We start from the raw sequence: 20,910 nt of genomic DNA on the forward strand, positions 1-20,910 counted from the left end.
TCCATGACCTCTGATGTCCTTTCTGGGATTATGACTCTGAGACCTATGTCTGAGTGACATGCCTACAGGGTGATCATCCTTAGAAAGTCCTCTAGATGGGTTGGGGACATTATGTTTTGGGTTAACCTCCTCAAGGAGGCCAGTCAGACTTGACACCAGTCAGCATCAGGAGCAGAAACCCTGGCAGGGCTAAGGGACATCAAGGTGCAAGCACAATGGTCAGTGTGAGCTGGCACTCGGCCCGGGGGGCTAGGGCAGTGGAGGGGAGAGAATGCTATGGGAAGTGCCAGTGTGGAAGGCGTGGTGCCTTCCAGCTTTAGTCAGTGGTAGTCAGTGGCTGCCATGAGGACCGGGGGCCCAGGGGGGTCAGCTCTCTATTTTTCAATAGAAGTTTTAGATCTGGGTTTAGAAACCTCTTCTCAAATGATGACAAACAACAGTTTTTGAAAACACTGTGGGCCAACAGTTTGTGACTTGCCTACATGGTCCAGACGGCCAGGCTGAAGATGGAGAAACTGGGGCTGAGAGGAGAGGAGACCCGAGTTCCTCTATTCTCTGCTCTCTCATGTGAGTCAGGTTTTCATCTCTATGATAGTAATAGAGCCACTGTGTACAGCCACTGCCTAATCCTCCCACTGTTATTAGAACGGCAATGAATCTCCTGAAGTCTGACACTAGCGAAGGCGGCAGAGCAGGCTCCACGCTTCTCCAACCACATTGCCCTAAGAGGAATGTCAGTGACTTCTCAGGGAGCCCCAAGGCCCTGACTGTGCCCACTCTGGGAACGGCCCCACCTGGATGGACACTAGTTCTCTAATCCAATTAAACCCCGGCATCTCAGAGCTTTAGTAATCCAGAGCTGGCTGGAAACCGGTCAAGCAGTAGCTTGGGGAGTTGGGAGGAACATTGTCTGGGGGTCCGAAGCCCCCTGACTCTGCTGCCTTTCACTTCCACCCTAAATGCTTTGGCTCCCTGGTCTGTGCCCCATCCATCTACTCCAAGGTTGGCATAGAGATGAATGTGGCTTTGCCCCGGAAGTAGAGGGGTGGCCAACACCTTTCACTCTTCATGTTTTTCTCTCTCCACCCACCTATAAAAATCACACTTCTGAGTTACCTGGGGCACCTTCTGGCCCCCTCTCCCGTGTAAGATTCTTGCTCCTGGACACCACAACCCATAAATTCTTTAGGTCTGGGGAAGCAATTCTTTCGATTGCAGAGGAAATCAGGAAGGCTGGTCAAGAGCAATGCCATGTGGTAACGGAGGACCCCTTCCTGAGATCGGTTTGAGATGGGGCCCCAATATTTTATATAGGGTATTGTGGTGAGATGGTTATCCCTGGCTTCAAGCCCCATCTCAATTTGTCTGTGTAATCTTGGCTTTAAGATCACCTACTCTACTGACTTCTACAGAAACAAAGGTAGAAAGGAAAACTCTTACTGGGGACAAAGGAAAGTGTCCCAGGGGAGATGAAATTTGGATTAGGTTTGAAGTTAGGATTTGAAGTTAGGACCTTCACATGCAGTGCTGGGCTTTGGAGGAAGGTCCACTACTCATCACCCTCATCAGCTGTGTGGCCTTAGGCAAGCGACTTAACTTCTGTGAACCTGTTTTCTCGTCTGTAAAATGAGACTGATTATATCAATGGAATTTGATTGTTTTCAAGATCGTAAATGATAATGCAGCATCTTTACTTGGAAGCAAGAGCTTTTGTAGTGATTTAATAAGGGCACTTGACCTGTTACCCTGTGAAGATGGCAGGTATTCCAAATACTGACTTCAATTAGAACATCACCTGGAGCTCCATTCTCTTGCTTTGTGGATGGATTTTTTTTGTTCAGGGTCCAAAGCCACTCCCTCCTACACCATGCCCAGTGGGAAGGTGGCCAGTGAGAAATTTACCTGAGTCTTTTTAAGTATAGGAAAGAAAAGAAGCCAGACTTCAGGAAGGAGAAGGTGAGAGAGGAAGGGAACAGGGAGGGTTCCAAATCTTGCAACAGTTAAATGTTAATATAGGTGTCAGCATAGGAAGTGTCTTCTAATGACAGAAGGAAGCGAGGGAGTTTTTCAATCATCTCCTGCTTAACAGATACAGATGTATTCATAATTATCCCTTGCCTCGGGCCTCGAGGCCCAGGTGGGCTCCAGAAGGCCTGTGTTCCTGCCAGACAAGAGTCCTTAAAGAACATCATGTAGACAATTGGAATGCCATTTATCGTGCAAAACACAATAAAACCTTGAGCTCTCTTCCTGTCTCAGAGACCCATAAATTATGAAAATTATACCTGCCCTAGGCCATGGACATATTGTTTTATTAAAGTTCCGATGAATAAACTTAAGGCTCTTAAAAACTTCTTCTCAGCTTTCATCTGGCACACACCTCTAGCACAGAGCTGTCTGCCCGGGTTCTTTTGATTAGTTCACAAATGTTCTTTGGAAAGTTGAGCTCATTTCGAGTTGCAGGTTCAGCAGGCTGGAGGGGCTGGCTGGGGAGCTGCAGGAGTGGTTTGGGGCCTCCCGGCCGGATGACAAAGTTGCCAGCGGGTTCTAGTTGTCTGCAGTCAGAGCTGGGGAACCCCCACCCCCACCTCAGACCATTCTTTGTGGGATGAGCACCTGGCTTTTGCCCTCACAGGGGCTGTGTGGTTATGGGTGTAGAGAGGTTCGAAGTTCTGCTTTCCCCGCACATTTAAATTCAGTCACTGGGGAGTCTTTTTAGTCCACCCTGTGCTCGTTCCCCAAATTGAGATGCTAAACCATCAACTTTCCATTTTTCTGGTCTATCCCTCAACCAAGTATGTGACATGACACAACTTATCTGAACCTCAGTTTCTGCACCTTTAACGGGGAACAAACAGTGCTATCTGCCATGTACATTCAGTACCTGTCAAAAAAAAAAAAAAACATTCAGCAAAGGCTAACCATTATTATTACCCCAAAGCCATTTCAAAACAGGGAAGTGAGAGGGGTAATAGAGATAGTCAGGGAGAGACAGGAAGGCACAGGTGGAACTTTTTAAAAACTCTGGATACTGATTTATTTGAACACAAGCACACGTTCATTCAGCTGTTTCCACAAGAGCTTCTGAGTGAGGGAAACTCTAAGAACCCAACGCCTTGTATAGGATTTTATTTTTAATCTCCAAACACTAGACACAAAGTAAAACCAGGGGCACCTACCCATCAGGAAATGCAAGACTGAATCAATGCCTGGTACCCAGCGCAGACTTCCCCCGCTATCTGAAAATAGAGCATTCCTGTGAATCCTTCTGTTAGCTGAAATGGCATAAAGTGAAGCAGCAGTTACCATTAATTTATATGGAAAATTTTTTGAGCATTCTCAGACCCCAAAAATGACTTACCAAATCATACTAAACATGCTTAATTAAGAGTGTTACACCAAGTGTAACACTCTTATGAGTTCTCTTAGGCTTTTCTGATACCTTTGGACACATTTTACTAACAGATGCACAAAACAAACTGAGAGGAAGCAAAGATGCTCAGACACAGTTCAAAGCTAAGGTGGTCTGATGCTGAGATGCTGAGTATAGTTCCTAGGGAAGGAGCTTGGTGGTACCACCCTCGCTGCTCTGGATGTGTGCTGCCTCTATCAGCTCACTGCAAAACAAACGCTATTTTCGCTTCCACCTTTTTTCATTAAAGCAAAAATGGGTACGGTTTTACAAAGTGGCATAAGCAAACTTTCGAAAAGCAGGAGACACCTGCAATAGGCAATTAAAAAGAAAAGCATCTCTAAGTGCCACTTACTTACCTTGTCAGTGAAGGAAGACGTTAGAGCACTAGGAACCCTTATCCAACCTATGGGAATGGGACAGGCCACATGGTCTAGCCAAGAGGGAAGCTGGAGCCTATCTTTATTCTTAAAGTTGTATGGCAGGCAAGACCACATTGAGGAACATCCTTTGTGCCTTCTTGGGCAGTGACCAGGGGGTCCTTGGAATGGGCTTCGTTGTCTCAAAGAGGAACCTGAGGTTTTCACAGAGAATTAGGAGACATTGCAATTGGTGACCTAGAGAAACCAAGACCTGGACCCCAGGGCTCCTGATCTCTCTCCCTCTATGCCCCTGACCCCCACCATTGTTACCTGTCTGCCCCACTTATTGGTAATAGAAAAAAATCTTTAATTATTGCTCAACTCCTTTTCTTTCAAAAAACAAGAGGCATGTATTCCCATGCTCAAAATAAAAGTCCAGCTTTCACTGTGATTGGCATGTGAATTACAAGTAATGAAAAAGTTCCCTCAGCTACATAAACTGAGAAGTGGCTGGGTCTCAAGCAAGTTTGAGTGTATTTGGGATGGGGGTAGGTTTTGGGAAGCAGATGGAAGGTACATTAGAAGGGTAAAGGCAAGTCATTCATGGATGGAAGGCTTTAGAGGTCAAAGGGATTGGCTTTATACAATATCTGCCAATCTATTGAAAACAGGAAAACCGCCAAAGCTTTGTTTGCCTTCTTAAAGCATGTATGTGCATGAAAACCTGTTTTGGGGGCACCAAGGTATAAAAGCTGCAGAATTTTGGTAAACCGGGTAGGTCAGATGACCCTTCCCACTTCCACTTCTCAAGTTTGAGTTTTATTGTCCCTCTGTTACAAATACATGTTTGTGTAGGGGAGAGCTCGCCAGAAGAGGATCTAGTGGCACCTGGCAGGATTCAGCTTTATAAAGAAAGCGAAGCTTTCCTTCAGTGGTTCTCAGTTCACCATAGAGGCAGGATGAGGGATTGCCTGGACCCAGGAAGCCCTCTCCCCCTGCTCCTTTGTCCTGCCAGACTTGGTATACATTTCCGTCCAGTGAGCATTCTTCGAGAAATGTGGGGCTTGCAGTGTGAGGATGTCGGGGTCGTGAATGACACAAACACAAGAAACGGTAGTCCTGCGTATATTTAACAATATATATTTATATATATATTCTAGATCAGTACATTCAGTTTTAACCTGTTTTTTTCTTCACAAACAGAAGAACTCTTACAATAGTAGACTTTCTAAAATAAATACTATTAAAATAGAGCTTCAAAATAAATATTCTATACAAAGGGAACCTTCTGTGGTAACTTTTGTTGTGGGGTGAGAAGGGACTACAGTGAAGAGGGAAAATGAAGAGATGTGATGGGATGGGAACCTTGAACAGCTTTTCTGTTTGTAACACGAAACCAGACTGTGGGGCAGTGAGAAGAGAAAGCCAGATAAGACACCACACAGTTACCCACAGTGAAAAATGGCAGCGCAAGAATTGTCATCAACTGTCACAGTAAGCAGAGGGCGTGAAAATGCTGACCGAAGGCATGGACCAGAAGGCCGGTGAAGCTTGTGGGATGCCCTAGTGAACTGAATTGTACAGTGCAAAGTCATGCTGCCCACAGCCCGTCAGACATCTCTGGGGCAGCATGGGGTGAACATGAAGCTTCGAGGTGACAGATTCCGGGTGCTGGTCCGACCCAACGTTTTTTCCATGTTGTGCAACCTTGGACAAGTCATTATCTAACTGGGTCTCACTCGATGTACAGTGGGGACCCACATAGACTCCAGAACACTGAAAGAACCAGACATGTCACTTGAAGGTCTTCCATCTGTCAGCTGTGAAGGGCCCTTATCAACAGCAGGGCCTGGTCCCTATCTCCTAGCCAGGGACACTTTTGAGAAACCTGGGTTGTGCCCCATTGTCTAACTGGGAGGGCTCTGCTACCCTAGACCCAGTTCCCGGGGTACGTTGTGGGGTGTTGGGCCTTCACAAATCCGCCTCCCAGTGTGTAGCAACCAAGGCCCCCTAGGACATGTGTCCTGGACCCAGGCTTGTGGGCCCCACCCCAGGTTCCAGGCAGAACCACCACTCACTCCAGGTCGCATAGAAGTAGGAACCGGCTGGCACTTTTCAAAAAAGGTCAAGACGAGGCCTAATTCAGCCAAGCAAGCTGTTGGTGACAGGAAATATGATCAGCCAGAAGTAGCCACAGAAATGTGTCATGTTTCTGAGAACTTGGTCCCTCAGTGGCCCTTGACTGGCCCCCAGGGTCCGCGGGCAAGCCAGTTTTTTTTTTTCCTTTGCCAAGAAGCCGAGAAAAACATGCCGAAGGACTTGCTATGCAACAGAGCGGGGAGAGCCCAACCTGCTCCACTCCTCCCCTTCACCACCGAGCACGTGGGACACGGAGAGTTCTGCAGACATCCACCTAGCAGGTTAAATGCAAACTAAAAGAGACAAGCCGAAACAGGGGAGAAAAAAAATAAAGGGAAAAAGAAAACCAAAACCCAGAAAAATCCGTGTTTACAACTATGTACACAAAAAGTCAGGTTTCAGGAGACTGTTTGCCAGAAATAGGGTCTGTGTTGATAGAGGGTCTGTGGGGTAGGTGTATGTGTGTATGTCTACACAGCTTATGTAAATCAATTCTCCACAGCATGGGTGTGTAGAACACCATCGCCAAAGTGCAACTTGCCACTGGGTCAAGTTTCCCATGGAGACATCTGAGGGAGGGGCTCTGGGAAAGGTCCCAGAGGCCCGGCTAAGGGCGGATACGTGCCCTCTCGTTTGGGGGTTAGCCTCTGCACACCTACTCTGAGGAAGACATCTCCAGTCCCTTCAGCACACATCTGATACATTCAATTAGTATGAGTGGTTGGCTGAATGTGTTTTTTTCTACCATTCTTTCCATTTGTGCAAGAACATCCATACATCCGTCACGACTGTGGCACGGGTAGCTACATGAATCAGCCTTAGAAAACACAGATGCAATATTTCATGTCTGCCTTTTACAAGCTAGCAAAACGTTATATAAATAAAGCCTAAAATAATAAGACCCTCCCCTCCTTCCTCCAATCAATAAATACCTATGGTTACAATTAACTTACTCTAAATCATAAGTTGTTACTACTAATCTTAGAGAAGGGGGAAAAGAAAGTCCTTGAGAAGCATTAGGTGCATGCCAATTGTAGCTACCTGCCTCTTTGCCTCCTTCCTGGAGGCAATTATGTTCCCACAGAACACACCGGAAATGCTACAAACGCTCTACCTCATGAACTTCCAATTTCACCTGGGGTAACTTTTCAGACCCAGGCCACTTCCTCTTACGTGGTGGGGAGGAGCGGGGTTAACACAAAATACCACATGAAGCAAAAGCCCCGCATGACAGCTGGGGAGAAGGACCAGACACACTACAATGTTTGCATGCAACAAGTACCTACCCACTGGACGTGCTGCACTTTCTGAGTCCTTTAGCACCTTGAGAGAAAGAGTTGCTACGTCTTTGGGGGCTGTCAGGATGGGGTGGTATGGCCATGCACAGAAGCAGGGCTCAACCCCAAGAAGTCCCTGGAGAATCTTTTCCTTACCCACCTTCTTCTGACTCCCCCCGCCAGGGCTTCCTAACACTAAAATAGACTTTTTTTTCATCATCTGTCTATTTACATTAAAGATACAGACACATCACTGTACATAAAAGGCTATGACAGCAAGCAGCAGATTCAGAAGAGAAGAAACCCACACCCATCTCGGCTCCACTGCCGCTCTGCCAGTGGGAGGTGGCTGCCTCTCTTCTTTGCTGTTAAAAATCCTCTTCTTGGTGGGGAGGGGGTTTGTGTTCCTTGAGGTTGCTTGCCCCCCCAGATTTTGAAATCAGCCCTTCCTGGGGGTGGCCCAAAAGGAAGCAAGTGTTTTATTATTATTTTCTAAAACACCGTTAGTATCTGGTTTAATTATTCTATAAAAACATAATGACTGGATCCCGAGACCACAGCCTCAGACTCATTGGCAAAATGATATTTGGTCTCGCACTTGCCGCCCTGTACTTCTCGACCCATAAAGTTTCTGGAAAGGATCTGGGCAGAGAGAACTCAGGACACATAGTGGGCAGGTGAGCCTGTGACTCAATGAGAACCGGAGGACGGTGTTTTAAGTGGAACACCCCCAAGAGTTAGTGATAGAGCTGGAAGGGACATCTCTGTGTAGTGGCTCCTAAATCCATCCGTGGCTGCAAAGACAGAGCAAGGAAACGAGGCCTGTATTCACTGGCCATCCTCTGCTCTCAGGGGCTCCCAAGTATATAAAACAGGGGCTGCCAGGGTCTACACCTTCCCCAAGATACCAAACTGTGGGGAAGGACAGGGAGGAGAAAAAGGTATAGACATCAAGTCAAGATTCCAAGGGTCTTCTTCAAAGGTCTTCCGGCCACTCAGCAGTTCCTCCCAGGCAGCCAAGGAGAATGGAAAAAGGCGGGTGGAGGCGGGGGGGATGGCAGACAGGGAGGGAGGAGGGGGAACTGGGAAGGCATTCAAGCAGCTGCAACTTCCGGATATGTGGCCACATCTGTGTTCCGTCTTCTGGAAAAAAAAAACCCCCCCCCAAACCACACCACACCCCTGTCGCTGTTTGACACAAAGTTCCAGGACCCTGAAAAAACCCAAAGTGCTTCTTCATCCTTTTGGGGAAGAGGGTTGGCGATAGGGTCTCTGTTTCTTCAGAAGCTGGGGTAGCGCGGGTGGGCACACTGGCAAGATCAGCCTCAGGACACGAACACCTGCGGTCTTCTCAGGTGTCAGAAGGGAACCGTGTTTCCAGAGAGAGAGAGTGCGGGGGCGTCGACCTAAAGTGTCAGAAAGGCTTGTCGGGTCTGCAGGCCTTGGCCTCACTGGCAGCGGCCTTGCAGATGACGCTGTTCGTGTGCTTGCAGCGGCATCCGGGTCGGCGCAGGCGGTCGTAGCCGCGCTGGGCCAGCTTCACACAGCCTGTAGCGGGCAGGTAGCAGAGCAGGCAGGGCAGCACCAGCGAGAGGGCACTCATGAAGGACCAGCGGGCACAGCAGTTTGAGTGGGAACAGGAGCAGGGGTGGTCGGCGCAGGAGCCCTCATCGTCCTCGTTGGTGCAGTGGTAGAAGACGCCCTGCACCAGGCACATACAGGTGCTATAGTTGACCAGGGTCTGGGCTGAGCACAGGCATTCCTGGTTGCAGACCCAGCAGGAGGGCAACGTCCGGGGGGACGCACAGTCCTTGCACTTACACTTTCCACAGGCCTCGCACAGCAGGAAGTGCTTGTCCAGCTCTGGTGGGACTCCTGGGCCCTTGAGGTCCAGCGGCTTGCAGTGGACTGCCTTGGGCTGGATGCGCACAGCCCTTGGCGAGGCCTGGTCAGCCACGGGAGGTGGTGCCATGTGATCTAAGAGCCGCTGGTCAGAGGATGTGCTGCTGCTGCTGCTCACGGAGCTGGGGCGCCCACTGAAGGAGATCCAGTGGTGGGTGACGTCCTGGTCACAGCGGGCAGGTGTCGGGGCCAGTTCTGGGGCCCCACCCCGGGTCCGCTTAGAGCCAGCGGGAGCTGCCAGGCCAGGGTTGTCTATGTAGTCGTTCTCCACATGGCTGGTCTTCATCTGGTCGATGGGGAGGATGGTGAGTGGGTGTTGGAGCCGGCTGTGGGGCATACGGCTGTCAAGAAGGGGCTGGACCATGACTGAGCTGGGAGTCAAGGGGACGCTCTGTGGGATCGGGGGCTCCATGGGGCTGGAGGTCTTGGACCGCGCTGAGAAACAGGCTTCTAGGGGCCCTGGGGGGGTGGGGAAAAGGAAGAGACAATGGATTCCAGGCGTCAGTATTTGGCCTGTTAACACCCCCACCCCCATCAGATTGTGGAAGCCCAAATGAAACGGGAACTGGTTTCCCTCAGTGGACTCTTCAGCATTAAGGCTTAGATGATTAATAATGACAATAATAATAGTAAGTGGTAGAAATAACACTTATTTAGCACTTAATGTGTGCTAGGTAGTCTCTTAAGCACCATAAATATTAAGTCTCGGACTCTCCACAATAACCCTAAATCATACTTGCTATTATTATCCCTTTTCCAGTCCAAAGTCACACAAAACTATCAGTAGCAGAACCAGGACTCAAATCTGAACCATCCAAGTTCTTTCTTGTAATCCCTGTGGAACATGCTCCTTATTCAAGATAGATAGCTCAGTGGTGATAAGCACAGGTTCTGGAATCAGATCCAAGTTCAAATTCTCCCCTCTGTCTCTCAGTGTTGCCGTGAATGAGGTTTTTTAACCTCTGTGCTTTAGTTTTATCAACTGTAAAATGGGTTCCTGTGAAGATTAAATGAGAAAATTTGTATCTAGTACCTAATATCTTGCTTGGCATACAGCAAGTGCTCAGTAATTTGACCATCCCAGAGAGCAATCAGTTGAGATTTCTTGAGCACTAATAAGCACTACATGCTAAGAAGCACTGTGCTGAGTGCTGAGGATGTGGTGACCAGGAGAGCCAGCCCCGATATGCTCCCATGGACTTTATCAGCTGGATAAACACAAGCCTTTATTTCAGATAGTCACAAGAGAAGGAAGGGCTGTATCTGATGCCTGCACGTCCAGGATATTAACTTATTACCGGCACTTCTAAGAGCAGCAACCTCCAGCGGCTAATAACCCCTGGGTAGGTGTGCTTCTGACAACTTGGATGGGAAATCCTCTTGAGGGGCACTCACATCACCCATTTCCAAGTGCTGAGCTGAACATTCAGCCTAAATGCTATTTACTAGAATAGCTAAGCCAACCCTGGATCAGTTTCTAATTTCACCGAGAGAGTGCAATTTTAAGTTGGAATCCAGCCAGAGATTCAACTGCAGTGCCTGACACGGAACCCCAGGAAGTCACTTAAATCAAAGAGCGGAAACGGCTTGGTTCAAATTTAGAAAGTGCACATTGTTTTCTATTAGAAGTGCCATTTCCTCGCCTGCTGACCTTTACATTCGGAATTCGGCTGGAGATCAATTTAAAGAAATAGCAGCAGAAGGCCAAGACCTCTGCCCAAGGGGACATGATTTGAAATCCAAGAGAAAGATTAGACTTTGGGAAGATTCCACCAGGGTGAGGGGGTGGGGGGCAGAACGCAGTGTGTGGACAGAAGGGGAAGATAACCTTCTTTAAAAAAAAAAAAAAAAAAAGACCATTGTATTAAATGCGCTATGGGGTGGGGTTTTGGTAAATGGTTTTTCAAGAAGCTAAAGATGTTCTAAGGAGAGTGACCCCTGTGGCTTGCTGTTAGGTTCATCTTTTCTCAAAGGTGATGCAGATAGGTTTCCATTTGCAGTTAACCCAATACTACTCCAGTCTTGGGACGCAGCTGATCTATCCCAATATTCCAATCACAGCAGAATGATACCTCACCTGGCGACTCATCCATACTTATCAATGTCTACAGTAAGGAGTGAAGAGAAGAAACAAAAAGGCATTACAGTATTATATTTCCCCTACTTGGAAACAACAGTTTGATCAGAAATGGTTAAATTGTTAGATGCTTTCCAGCCTGTTTGAAATAAAGAGCTCGCTCTGGAATACAAAGTTCATGAAGGGGATAAAAAGGAGCTTATCCACAGGATTCTCATCTGTGTATCATCTATACTGCCAAATGTAAAAAAGTATTAAGTCTTTTCTACAAGGTTCAGTGCTCAGTCAACTGATACTTCCCATTCGCATAGGGCATGAACTATTGGTTTTGCTCCCACGGCCCTATGTACTTAAAAGATGCTAGTTATTTCTGTGCATGGTTTTTTCCCATCTTGGACAAAGTCTGTCTAGGAGCAGTGCAGGCTTCCTGTCTCCACATTCCCTCCAGATGAACAAGAGTATCATCTTCAAACAAGAGACTTCCCTGTGGCAGTTAGCCTTAAGTGTCTGGCAGGTCTGCCACCAAGAAGTAGTCATTCGCCAAGGTGGCCTCCTGTGGTCTGGGCTGGATGGAGGAATGTCAGAAAAGCACCTGTATGGAGAGGAGCTTTCCAAGGATCAGGCGGGCTCTGGGGGAAGAACTTCGGGGAGTGCTACCTGAGCCCATTTACTCTTTGCAGGGGTTCCACAGCCTAGCTTCCAGAACAAATGGGTTTGGGGTTAACAGAAGAGGGTTAGGAGCCCCAGGTCCTTTGCCTGGAGGAAATGGTGTGACCAGGAATAAGAAAGGAAAATGCTGACTGAGGCACGGGATAAGACTCTCAGGTGCCAGCCAAGAGGTTCCTCAGCCAGAACCCCTGACAAAGACAACACGATTCCCTTATTCCAGAAGCTCAGGTCACGCACATTCAGGGCACTGCCAACATAATGTCAGCGGCGGTTTGAAGGCTAGATTGCCGCCTGTCGTTGGGGTTTTTTGTCTCTTAGGATCAGGAGTGGGACTTGTCGTGCTGTGGGATGAAGTTGAGGGTATTCCTTTCCTCCCCCAAGAAATGATCCACTCTCTTTTCTCCCATGCTATTCCTGGAGTACTTTTAAACAGCCACATTTTCTGTGGATAAAGCAAAAAGGCATGGGCAATGCTCAGGGATTTTAACTGGTCCTGGAATTAGAAGGTAGATTCATGGAAAAGAGTCCCCCCAGGACGCCAGGGTGGAAGCCACGCCTGCAGGCAATGGGGAAATTGGCATTAGAAGGCTCCCATCACCCTCCAGAGGCAGCTATCAACATCTGGGACTGTAGTTGGGGCCAGACATAGGGGTGGGAGCTTGGTCCACGATGACTCAGCTCTCTTGGGACAGGCTGCATCTCTGATGGCTCCAGCAGGCATATTCTGAAACGCATCTTTCTGGAAATCTGAAACACTAATTCAAAAAGATACGTGCACCCTAATGTTCTTTGCAGCATTATTTACAATAGCCAAGATACAGAAGCAACCCAAATGTCCATCGATAGACGAATGGATAAAGGCGTGGTACATGTGTGCAATGGATTATTACTAAGACATAAAAAAGAATGAAATCTGCCTTTTAGGGACAACATGAATGGATCTAGAGGGTAGGTACTATGCTAAGTGAACTAAGTCAGAGAAAGACTAGTACCATATGATTTCACTTATATGTGGAATCTAAAAAACAAAACAAAAAAATAAATGAACAAACCCAGAAACAAACTTAGATTCAGAGAACAAACTGATGGTTGCCAGATGGGAGGGGGTTGGGGAATGAGTGAAAAAGGTGAAAGGGATTAAGAAGTACAAATTGGCAGTTGCAAAGTTGTCATGGGGATGTAAAGTACAGAATAGGGAATACAGTAGATAATATTGTAATAACTGTATGGCATGAGATAAATACTAGACTTACCAGGGTGTTTCCTTTGTAAGGTATGTAAATGTCTAATCACTATGTTGTATGCCTGAAATTAATATAATATTGTACATCAACCGTACTTGAAAAATAAAACTAAAATAAAAATTAAAGCAAAATTTTTTAGTAAAAAAAAAAAAATCCATCTTCCTTATCATAACCCAGATGTAGGATGCCTTCCGGCCACCAGCTCAGCAAAAACTAGCAGCTGGCTCAGAACTGCATTACTCAAACCTCCAAGACTCATGGCCTCATCTCCCCATTAGCAGGGACCCTCCACAGGAGGGCTGAATTCATTTGGCTGACAAAGAAAAACAACTTCCGAGCAGCCTGTTTGATAACCCCTCAGCACAGCTAAATGAAGTCTCAAAAAAACCCAATCCTCAGTTGGTTTAGAAGATCAATCTCTACTCCCTGGGACACACCCACCCTCCAGTCTAAGCAACTGGCTGAAGAACTTAAGTGCAGTTTAATATGTACTCTCTGCTTCCCCTGCAAGGAAGGAAGAGATTTATAATATAAATAGGAGAGAGCAGGCTTTGCCTCATTTATGCTGTTTGGAAGACTGATGGCCAATTTGGAAGACTGCTGGACAGAGAAACAAAGCCAGCACTCCACTTAGCCAAAGAAGAACCTCTATTGAGTTTTAGGTGGTGGTCTTACAGATAAGCATGAGGAAAGAAAACTTTCTCTCCACTCCGACCTTCTAATAATAATAAATAATAACTATGGAAGCAGCTAATATTTATGAAACATTTCTTGGTGTCAGACTCTGTGCTAAGCCCTCGACGATTTTCTCATTTTATCCTCACCATCATCTTAGAGGATAAACACCCATTTGTAGAGGAAGAAACGGAAGAACAAAGGGTCATAGAGCCGGCAAGTGACGAGGGGAGGGGTTCGAACCCAGAAAGCAGAAGCCCCAGAGGTTGCAACCTCAGCCCTGGAGCCCTGACCTACAATACCTCTGGTTATTCATGGAAGGGCATGAAAGCATCAATCACTTTCACAGCCATGAACTCCACCAGTCTCCCCAGTCTGTCACCAGCCATCGGGAACTGCATCAGGCTATTTTCGGGCTCTTCACCAAACCAGCAGGGAAATGAAGCCTGGCAAGGCTGACAGGAGACCGACCCCCCAGTTAGGGGAATTTTCAGTGTAGAGAGCGGAGACCGAAGGGTTGAAATCTGTCGTTAAAGGAAGGCTCAAGCTCAAGTTTTCTTCATTTCCAATTCCGTTTTCTTCGCTATCCCTTCTGTCACTTCACCTCCCACTCCCTGTTTACGAAGAATCTTCATTTTTAGTTTTCTTAAAGTTTGAGTGGGTCTCACCTGTAGGACACCTCACTACAAAGCAGTCCCTAAAAGGAAACCCTGGAGTGGGAGGGGCCCTCCTCTTCTCTCACCTGTAAAGATGAACTTAAGGGTCACTAGGGCTTCTTGGATTGGGCTTCCCGGCCGGCCTAGGTCTGTGGCGAAGAGAAGGAGGACCCAGGATCGGAGGAAGTCAGAAGAAGAAAGTCCTAAACTACTGAATCAGCAGGAGAGACTGGAAAGCCCAGAACACACAGCCCTGCCCTGCAGCTTGGCGGTCTGTGAGCCTGACAGTGTGTTTGTACCTGTGTGGAGGGGATGGGCATTGGGCCACTCAGTTCAGGCTGGCTGAAAAGAATCAAGAGGCATGTTAAACGTCTAGGCCACCCACCGCTCCCCTCCCCTTGACTTACCCCGGGGAGGAGAAGATTTGGGAAATATTAGGAAAACCTGACAGTTGTACTCTGAAAACTACAGGTCAGCTAATGACAAACTGGCAAGAGGCTCCGAATGAATGGGCAGTTTCCGCACTGCCCCATTCAGTCTCAGCAGGTTTTCAGTGAATGTTGTTTAACCCTTTCACAGATCAGAAGAAAAGGTCTCTCCGCTGCCAGAGAGCCCACCCACCACTATCCATCCACCTCTTGGTTCTTTGTGGCAACATCCCAGTTTAGTTAATTAAGCTCCAACCAAATAATGACTTATTGCTTCCAAAAGACCAAAGAGGAGCGGGAGGGAAGCCAGAGAGACTCGCCTTTCCTACACTCTACTGAGGAAGACAGTCTCCGAATCTCTGCTGAGAATGGCCCTGGTGGGAGAATAAAGCATGTAGGCAGCTGGATTTGTCTGAGAACCCTTGCTCCTCCCCGCTCCCTCCCATTCCAGCACCAGCACTGGGGAGCTCACCTCTGGTCGTAATCTGCTAGTGATCACAAAAGAAAACAGCTGCTTTTCATCACTTTGTCCCATCACTAGTTATCAGTTCCCCAGCCTTCTTCTCTTCCTCTTCCACACAACCTATATCAGCTGAGCTTCAAAGCCCCAGCGCCAGGCGGAGTGGGAGAGGTCTTTTTACTTTGGCTCTGGGCTATTCTAACCGGCTTCAAATTTCGGCTTCAGTGTATTACCCCCATAATTGTTGTCTGCTCAGATGCCCTTAAAGAGGGATTAGAAGTCAAGAATGAGAGAATGGGGCTAGAAGAAGCCTGTTAACACTGGAACAATTGGCCCACATCAAAGTCGGGGGCGGGAGTGGGGGTAGGAGACCAGAAACCTAGACCCCAGGGGAGAGACCCCTTCTCGCTGACACCAAGTTCATTTTATTTATCTCGCCGCTCCCCATGAACAAATGAACTTATAATAGATTTTAGCTTACTCCTGGGAGGGGGCAGGAAATGATTCTCTCCCCGCCCCACCAGAAAGACGAACCAACAAGGGAAACCACTCTTCTGCAAGTCAAGTGGCCACCTGCCCCAGAAGGGCCCCTTCCCTCCTCCACTAGGATCCAGCACATCTGTGTTCCCTCCCCAGTGCCCTTGCTTCCTCCACCGACTGTCCTTGGAAAGAACAATCGTGATCACAGCTGAACGGTGAAGCTTCTTAAGCCCAGCCACATGTCCCGGATACATCTCCAGCCTTGTCAGCTGTCCGGATCTGCAGGGTGGCCCCAGACCCGAAAGCCAAGAATGTGCCGCCTCTTACATCATGCAACACCCCACACCTCCTGTTGAGGAAGGGGCTCCCTAACAATGAGGACGGCCGACTAGGTGCGCAGCCCCAGCCCTGCACACTTGCTTGCTGCTCAGCTGGCCCCGGCCCCTCAGGAGTTCCTTCTCCCCATTCTGCAGATGGGGATACTGAGGCCTGAGCTTAGGTTTCCTAGCCACTATCTGCCCTGACCCAGCCCCTAGCTTGGTCTGCAAGGAGTAAAACAGTTTTCAGTATGTTGCTCTTCATCACCTTCTTTCTCTGGCTCTTATGAAAGAGCAAAAATAATGAGTCATTGCTTTTTCTTCTGTCAGGGAGATCCAGGTTGGTCATGAGATGGAACCTTCTCCACTCTTGCCATTCTCCTTCCTTAAAAACATTGTCTAAATCCCAAATCCACAATTTCAACTAGATCTAGAGGTTTGTACAGGAATCCTTTCCCAAGTTTTCCTCACAAGAGAACTCCCACCTCAGTAGGAGCCAGAGGACAGGCACTCTGGAATCGGAACCACATTAAATGCCATAACTCTCTAAGACCGCTAAACCTCCCTGAAGAAAGGGAGGAGGCTCCTTTCTATACCTCCTTGGCACAACACCTGGGTCCTACCTATGAAGATGGCCTGGGTAAAGAAAAATGTGTGTGGGGTCCAGAAACAAAGGGCTGGAAGATGTCACACCAAAGGACTTTTAGTATCAGGAATTGGAAGAGAAGTTCCCACAGATGATCCCGAAGTTTTAAGTGCCAGAGCCGCACTCCTCGAGGGTCACTTTTAGAGGGTTAATGAGTGTTTTTTTCCACCCTTAATTTTTAAATCACTGACTTTCAAATTTTGCATCGAAAGGCTGCCTTCATTTGTTATTCAAATAAGCCAAAGCTCTAGGCGGTGGCAACGTCAGGTTTACCAAAGTGGGGACAAAGAGTACACACACTGGACAGAAGGTAGGATGCCAAAGAGCCTCATCTCTCCATCTCTTCTGGAAAGATGAAAACAAAATGGCATCTGCAAGCCCCAAATGCTCACTAAGCCCCCAGTGTCTGCCCTGCTTTAGCCAGGAATCGTTCGTTCTATGTGTCCTCTTCTCTCCTCCCACCAAGCCCAACCAGAGCTTTAAGGAGACATTGCCATTTCAGAGGGTAATCTGGAAAAGGTCGTGGGAATGAGGAGAGCATTCTCACTCCACCAAAAGGGGAAGGACTCCTGAGTTCAGCATCTAAAAAGGAAGATAACCAAGAGATGTCTTTAAAGTCCTCCTCACCATAGCTGACCAACATTTGTCCATCAAGATTTCAGAAATCCGCCAACAAAATGCCCCCGAGCCATTACTGGCCATGCAGCTCAGTTGGTCAGTGTGTGCACTGCTCGCAAAAGGATTCGCCTGGAGCCTGCTGGAAAATGAGGACCCTCCCAAGGGCTGGGAAAGAGGAAATTCAATTTCACACTGGACATGTCTACAACTTGGTTCCCACCCTTCTGCTGAGAGAGAGACAGAGAAAGGGGAGGGTAGGGGCAACTGCAGCCCTCCCTTTCCTAGTCCACCCTACACCCACACACGAAGGGAAAAAAAAAAGCTGAAAATTTCTTATGTATATGCTCCATTCGTGTGAAGATCCAGAGAACTCTAAACGTTGGGAAATCACCAGTGCAATATTGAGTAGGGCCTCAGGCCAGACTGAGCTTAGTAAGCGACTGATAAGGCCACATTTCCTAAATGTTCTGGGCCTTCACCTTCCAGCTTTGAATCTGAGACTGGTCAGAAAGATTGGAGAGCCTCGGTCAGCTAACCAGACAGACATGCACTTGCTCCCACCGTTCCCTAAACTGGAGAAAATCATGCCACTGTTGGAGGCAGGAAGGAGGTGGTCCCCACTGAACCCACACCTTTCCTTTTAGCACTAACCATGCCGGGGCTCCCAACGCCTCCATGCGCCAGAAGGCAGCCTCCTGCCCTTACCCAGGCCTGGCAATATGGATGCCCATCCAGCAGCTGGTGAAGGAGGCAGCCAGCAGCTCTTCCCTCTCCCCACCATCCATACCCTCCAGCCCAGTACGCTTCTCCCGTCCATTGCTTAGCCCATCAAGTCGTGCTACCATTTTCTGCCTCTCTTTCCTCCTCTGCCCACAATCCCCAGCCCCCAATCAAAGAGAACTGAGAAATCGTTTTCTTGCACAAGACCAGCTACTGTCTAAATGCTTTTTGATCGTCTGCATAGAAGAGGAAATAGGCACAGCTCTGGCCCCAGTGACGGAGCCAAGCTCCAGCTGACCTGGCTGGCCAAATCCGCCCTCGCCCAGCTACATGGCCCCCGTGGCCTTGGCGATTCAGATTTTTCCGAACGTACCGTACCGTCTCTATCCTTCTCTCTCCTCGGTGCTGTCAAGCCTGGTACCACCAAGAAAGAAGGAGGGAAGGCGGGAGCCTTATCTCTGCTACGTACGCAACCTCTTCCTCTAGCTCCCACACGCCCGGCGTTATGTAAACGCACCTTCAGCCCCCACCACAGCCCCAGCGCGGCCCAGGGGCCCCGGCGCCTGGCACAGCTCGGTGCCTGGTGATAGGGAGACACGAGGAGGCCGGGGAGCCTCTGGTCCTGCAGAGGCCGAGGAAAGGAAAGGCAGTTGCACAGCACAAAATACGGCAGCAGAGCAAAGGTCAGACGGCAAGGAACCGCCTTGCCAAAGAGAGGGAGCAGAAATGCCCAGTCCCAGGCCAGCTCCGCATCGACCATAGAGAGTGGAGGCAAAAGAGGAGGAAAAAGCCAGTCCGTCACCGCTCCGAAGGGGAAAGAAAAACCTACGTCGAGCATAGGCCGCTGCGGCGGGCTAGGGAGATCTACGGCAGAGCTGGCACCGTGGGCACCGAGTCCAGGGTAGGCGAGGGCGCCCGCCAGACCTAAGAGGTGGCTCCTGACGGAGCCCAGAGCCGCCGTTCCAATGACCGAGGCGAGTGGTGGCAGGAGAAGGAAAGGCCAGGCCAGAGGCAAACTCCCGGGGCACGCACGGGGCTTCCCGAGTCGCAGAGAGCGGGGAAGCGGGGCTTGGCAATGCCCGGGGGTCGGAAACGCGGGTGCCGGGCTGTGAACACCCCCGGCGCCGTGCCTACCCTATCCGGGGCGTCTGAGAGTTGCGGCGCACCGCAGCGGCTCAAGGAGGCGCAGGGAGAGGGAAGGGGCACTGAGGCACTCCTAGAAATAGAGCACCATTTGCCCCAGCCGGAGGGGGAGTCGCGTCCCAGCTCTGAGAGGGCAGTTTCGGGTCCCGAAACCAGCCAAGGACTTACTTTGAGAAGCCGCAGAGTCACAAGCATTGCTCCACGTCCGTGCAAACCCCCGAACCCGAGCGAGTCAGACGCCGCTGTCCTCGCAGACGCCGGCCGGAGGAACCGATACTGCTTCCTGCGCTCCGCAGCGCCAGCTCCGCGCTGTCAGCTTCTCTCCCTGCCTCCGCGGCGATGTAGCAACCACTGCCTGGGAAAATGGCTTTTTTATGAATGGGAGGGAAGGGAGCTTTAGTGCGCACGCGCGCAGTTCGCGATTCTATGAATGGGTGGGCACAAGAGACCCCGCGCACGCATGCGCCGCGTTCCTTATTATTATTTTTTTTTTATGAATGGGGGGCCGGAAAAGAACTTAACCCGTGATTGCTGGGGCTGGCTCTCGCTCCTCCAGGGGATGTCGTTCTTTTACAAAGAGGGGTGGAGGTTGTTGTTGCCTTTTTTTTTTTTTTTTTTTAATGAATGGAGGGCGGCGGCGACTGCTGCAGCTGGCTCAGCTGCGCGCGGGCTGTTACCCCCTCCCAGCCTGCGAGAGGAGGTAAAGGCCACCTTCACGCCACTGCGGGCCAGAGCGGGAACCGTCAGTGTTGCTGGGGGGCGGGGGGCTCTACGGCCTCTGGATCCTAGGCCGAGAGCCCAGGGGAGAGGACACACCTAAATCTAGGGATCTCTACCCACCGCAGGCAGTCGTAGGGGCGGGGGACGGGAAGACCCCTGCTGGGGGCCTTCTCTTTCTCTAGACTAGAGACGTCGGGGCGGGGCAGGAGGGGGGACTTGAAGCTGCGTTTACCAATAATTAAAACGTTCAAACGTCCGTATCAAAGAAGGGCGGAATGGGGGTTGCCGAGTGAATCTGGTTCCTTTCCTGAGGCTGAGTCTCCCTTGAGTGAGTGCAGACCACCCCTCCCCCCATTTCTTGGGTGTGGACAGCGACAGGGCCGAGGCCTCTTCCGGCTCCGGTACCCCCCGCCCCGCTCCGCCCCATGCTGGCTCCTCGGTGGAGAAGACCTGGCGCTCGCCTCGCAGCAACCCCCTTACCCCCTGCCTCAGTGTATTGTCTGCAGTGCCCTGGCGTCCGTCCGCCCTTTGCTGCCCTGACTAGCTGCTGCCCTGTGCACCCCCGTGCGTTTCCCAGCCCTCACGGGATGCGAGCCTGAGAGCCTCTGTCCACCGAAGGCCACGGTCCTTTGCTGCTGTAGGGGCCTTTCTCCAACCACCCTTTGCAGCTCCCCTCCGGAAAGCCGGAGCCGCAAAGAATTGGCCAGGTGGATGGGTGGAGCCGGCCACTCAGAGGATGCTGCCGGGGTGGCCGCGGGATTAAATAACTGGGCTCTAGAGCCGCAGAGGAAATGGAAATGGCTGGGGATCCTTTCTTTGCAGTTAATGATGGGGGGTGGGGGGAACGGATCAACTCTGGCGGTTGAAAAGAAAGGCCTCGCCGTTAGGCCAGACTCTGGTGGGAAGGTGGGGAGCCCTCGCAGCAGGCCCAGCTCCGCCCAGGAACCGAAGAGGCTGTAGCCTCC

The 20,910-nt window shown here is 49.7% G+C and overlaps 1 protein-coding gene across 2 annotated transcripts; it reads right to left on the minus strand.

The window, feature by feature from the left end:
- Window positions 1–4,900: 4,900 nt before the first annotated feature.
- On the minus strand, window positions 4,901–19,584 carry SPRY4 (sprouty RTK signaling antagonist 4). 2 transcript variants are annotated; one of them, XM_023534930.1, is made up of 3 exons: window positions 19,394–19,584; window positions 9,829–10,089; window positions 4,901–9,551 (listed from the first exon to the last, which is right to left on the minus strand). In XM_023534930.1, exon 3 carries the CDS (start codon window positions 9,502–9,504, stop codon window positions 8,605–8,607), a length of 900 nt encoding a protein of 299 aa, XP_023390698.1. In that variant the 5' UTR covers window positions 9,505–9,551; window positions 9,829–10,089; window positions 19,394–19,584; the 3' UTR covers window positions 4,901–8,604. The 2 variants fall into 2 exon arrangements, with proteins under 2 accessions (XP_023390698.1, XP_011365753.1); XM_011367451.2 differs by lacking the exon at window positions 9,829–10,089.
- Window positions 19,585–20,910: the final 1,326 nt, after the last annotated feature.

The sequence above is a fragment of the Pteropus vampyrus genome, unplaced genomic scaffold, assembly GCF_000151845.1.
Source record: "Pteropus vampyrus isolate Shadow unplaced genomic scaffold, Pvam_2.0 Scaffold134, whole genome shotgun sequence".
NCBI lineage: Eukaryota > Metazoa > Chordata > Mammalia > Chiroptera > Pteropodidae > Pteropus > Pteropus vampyrus.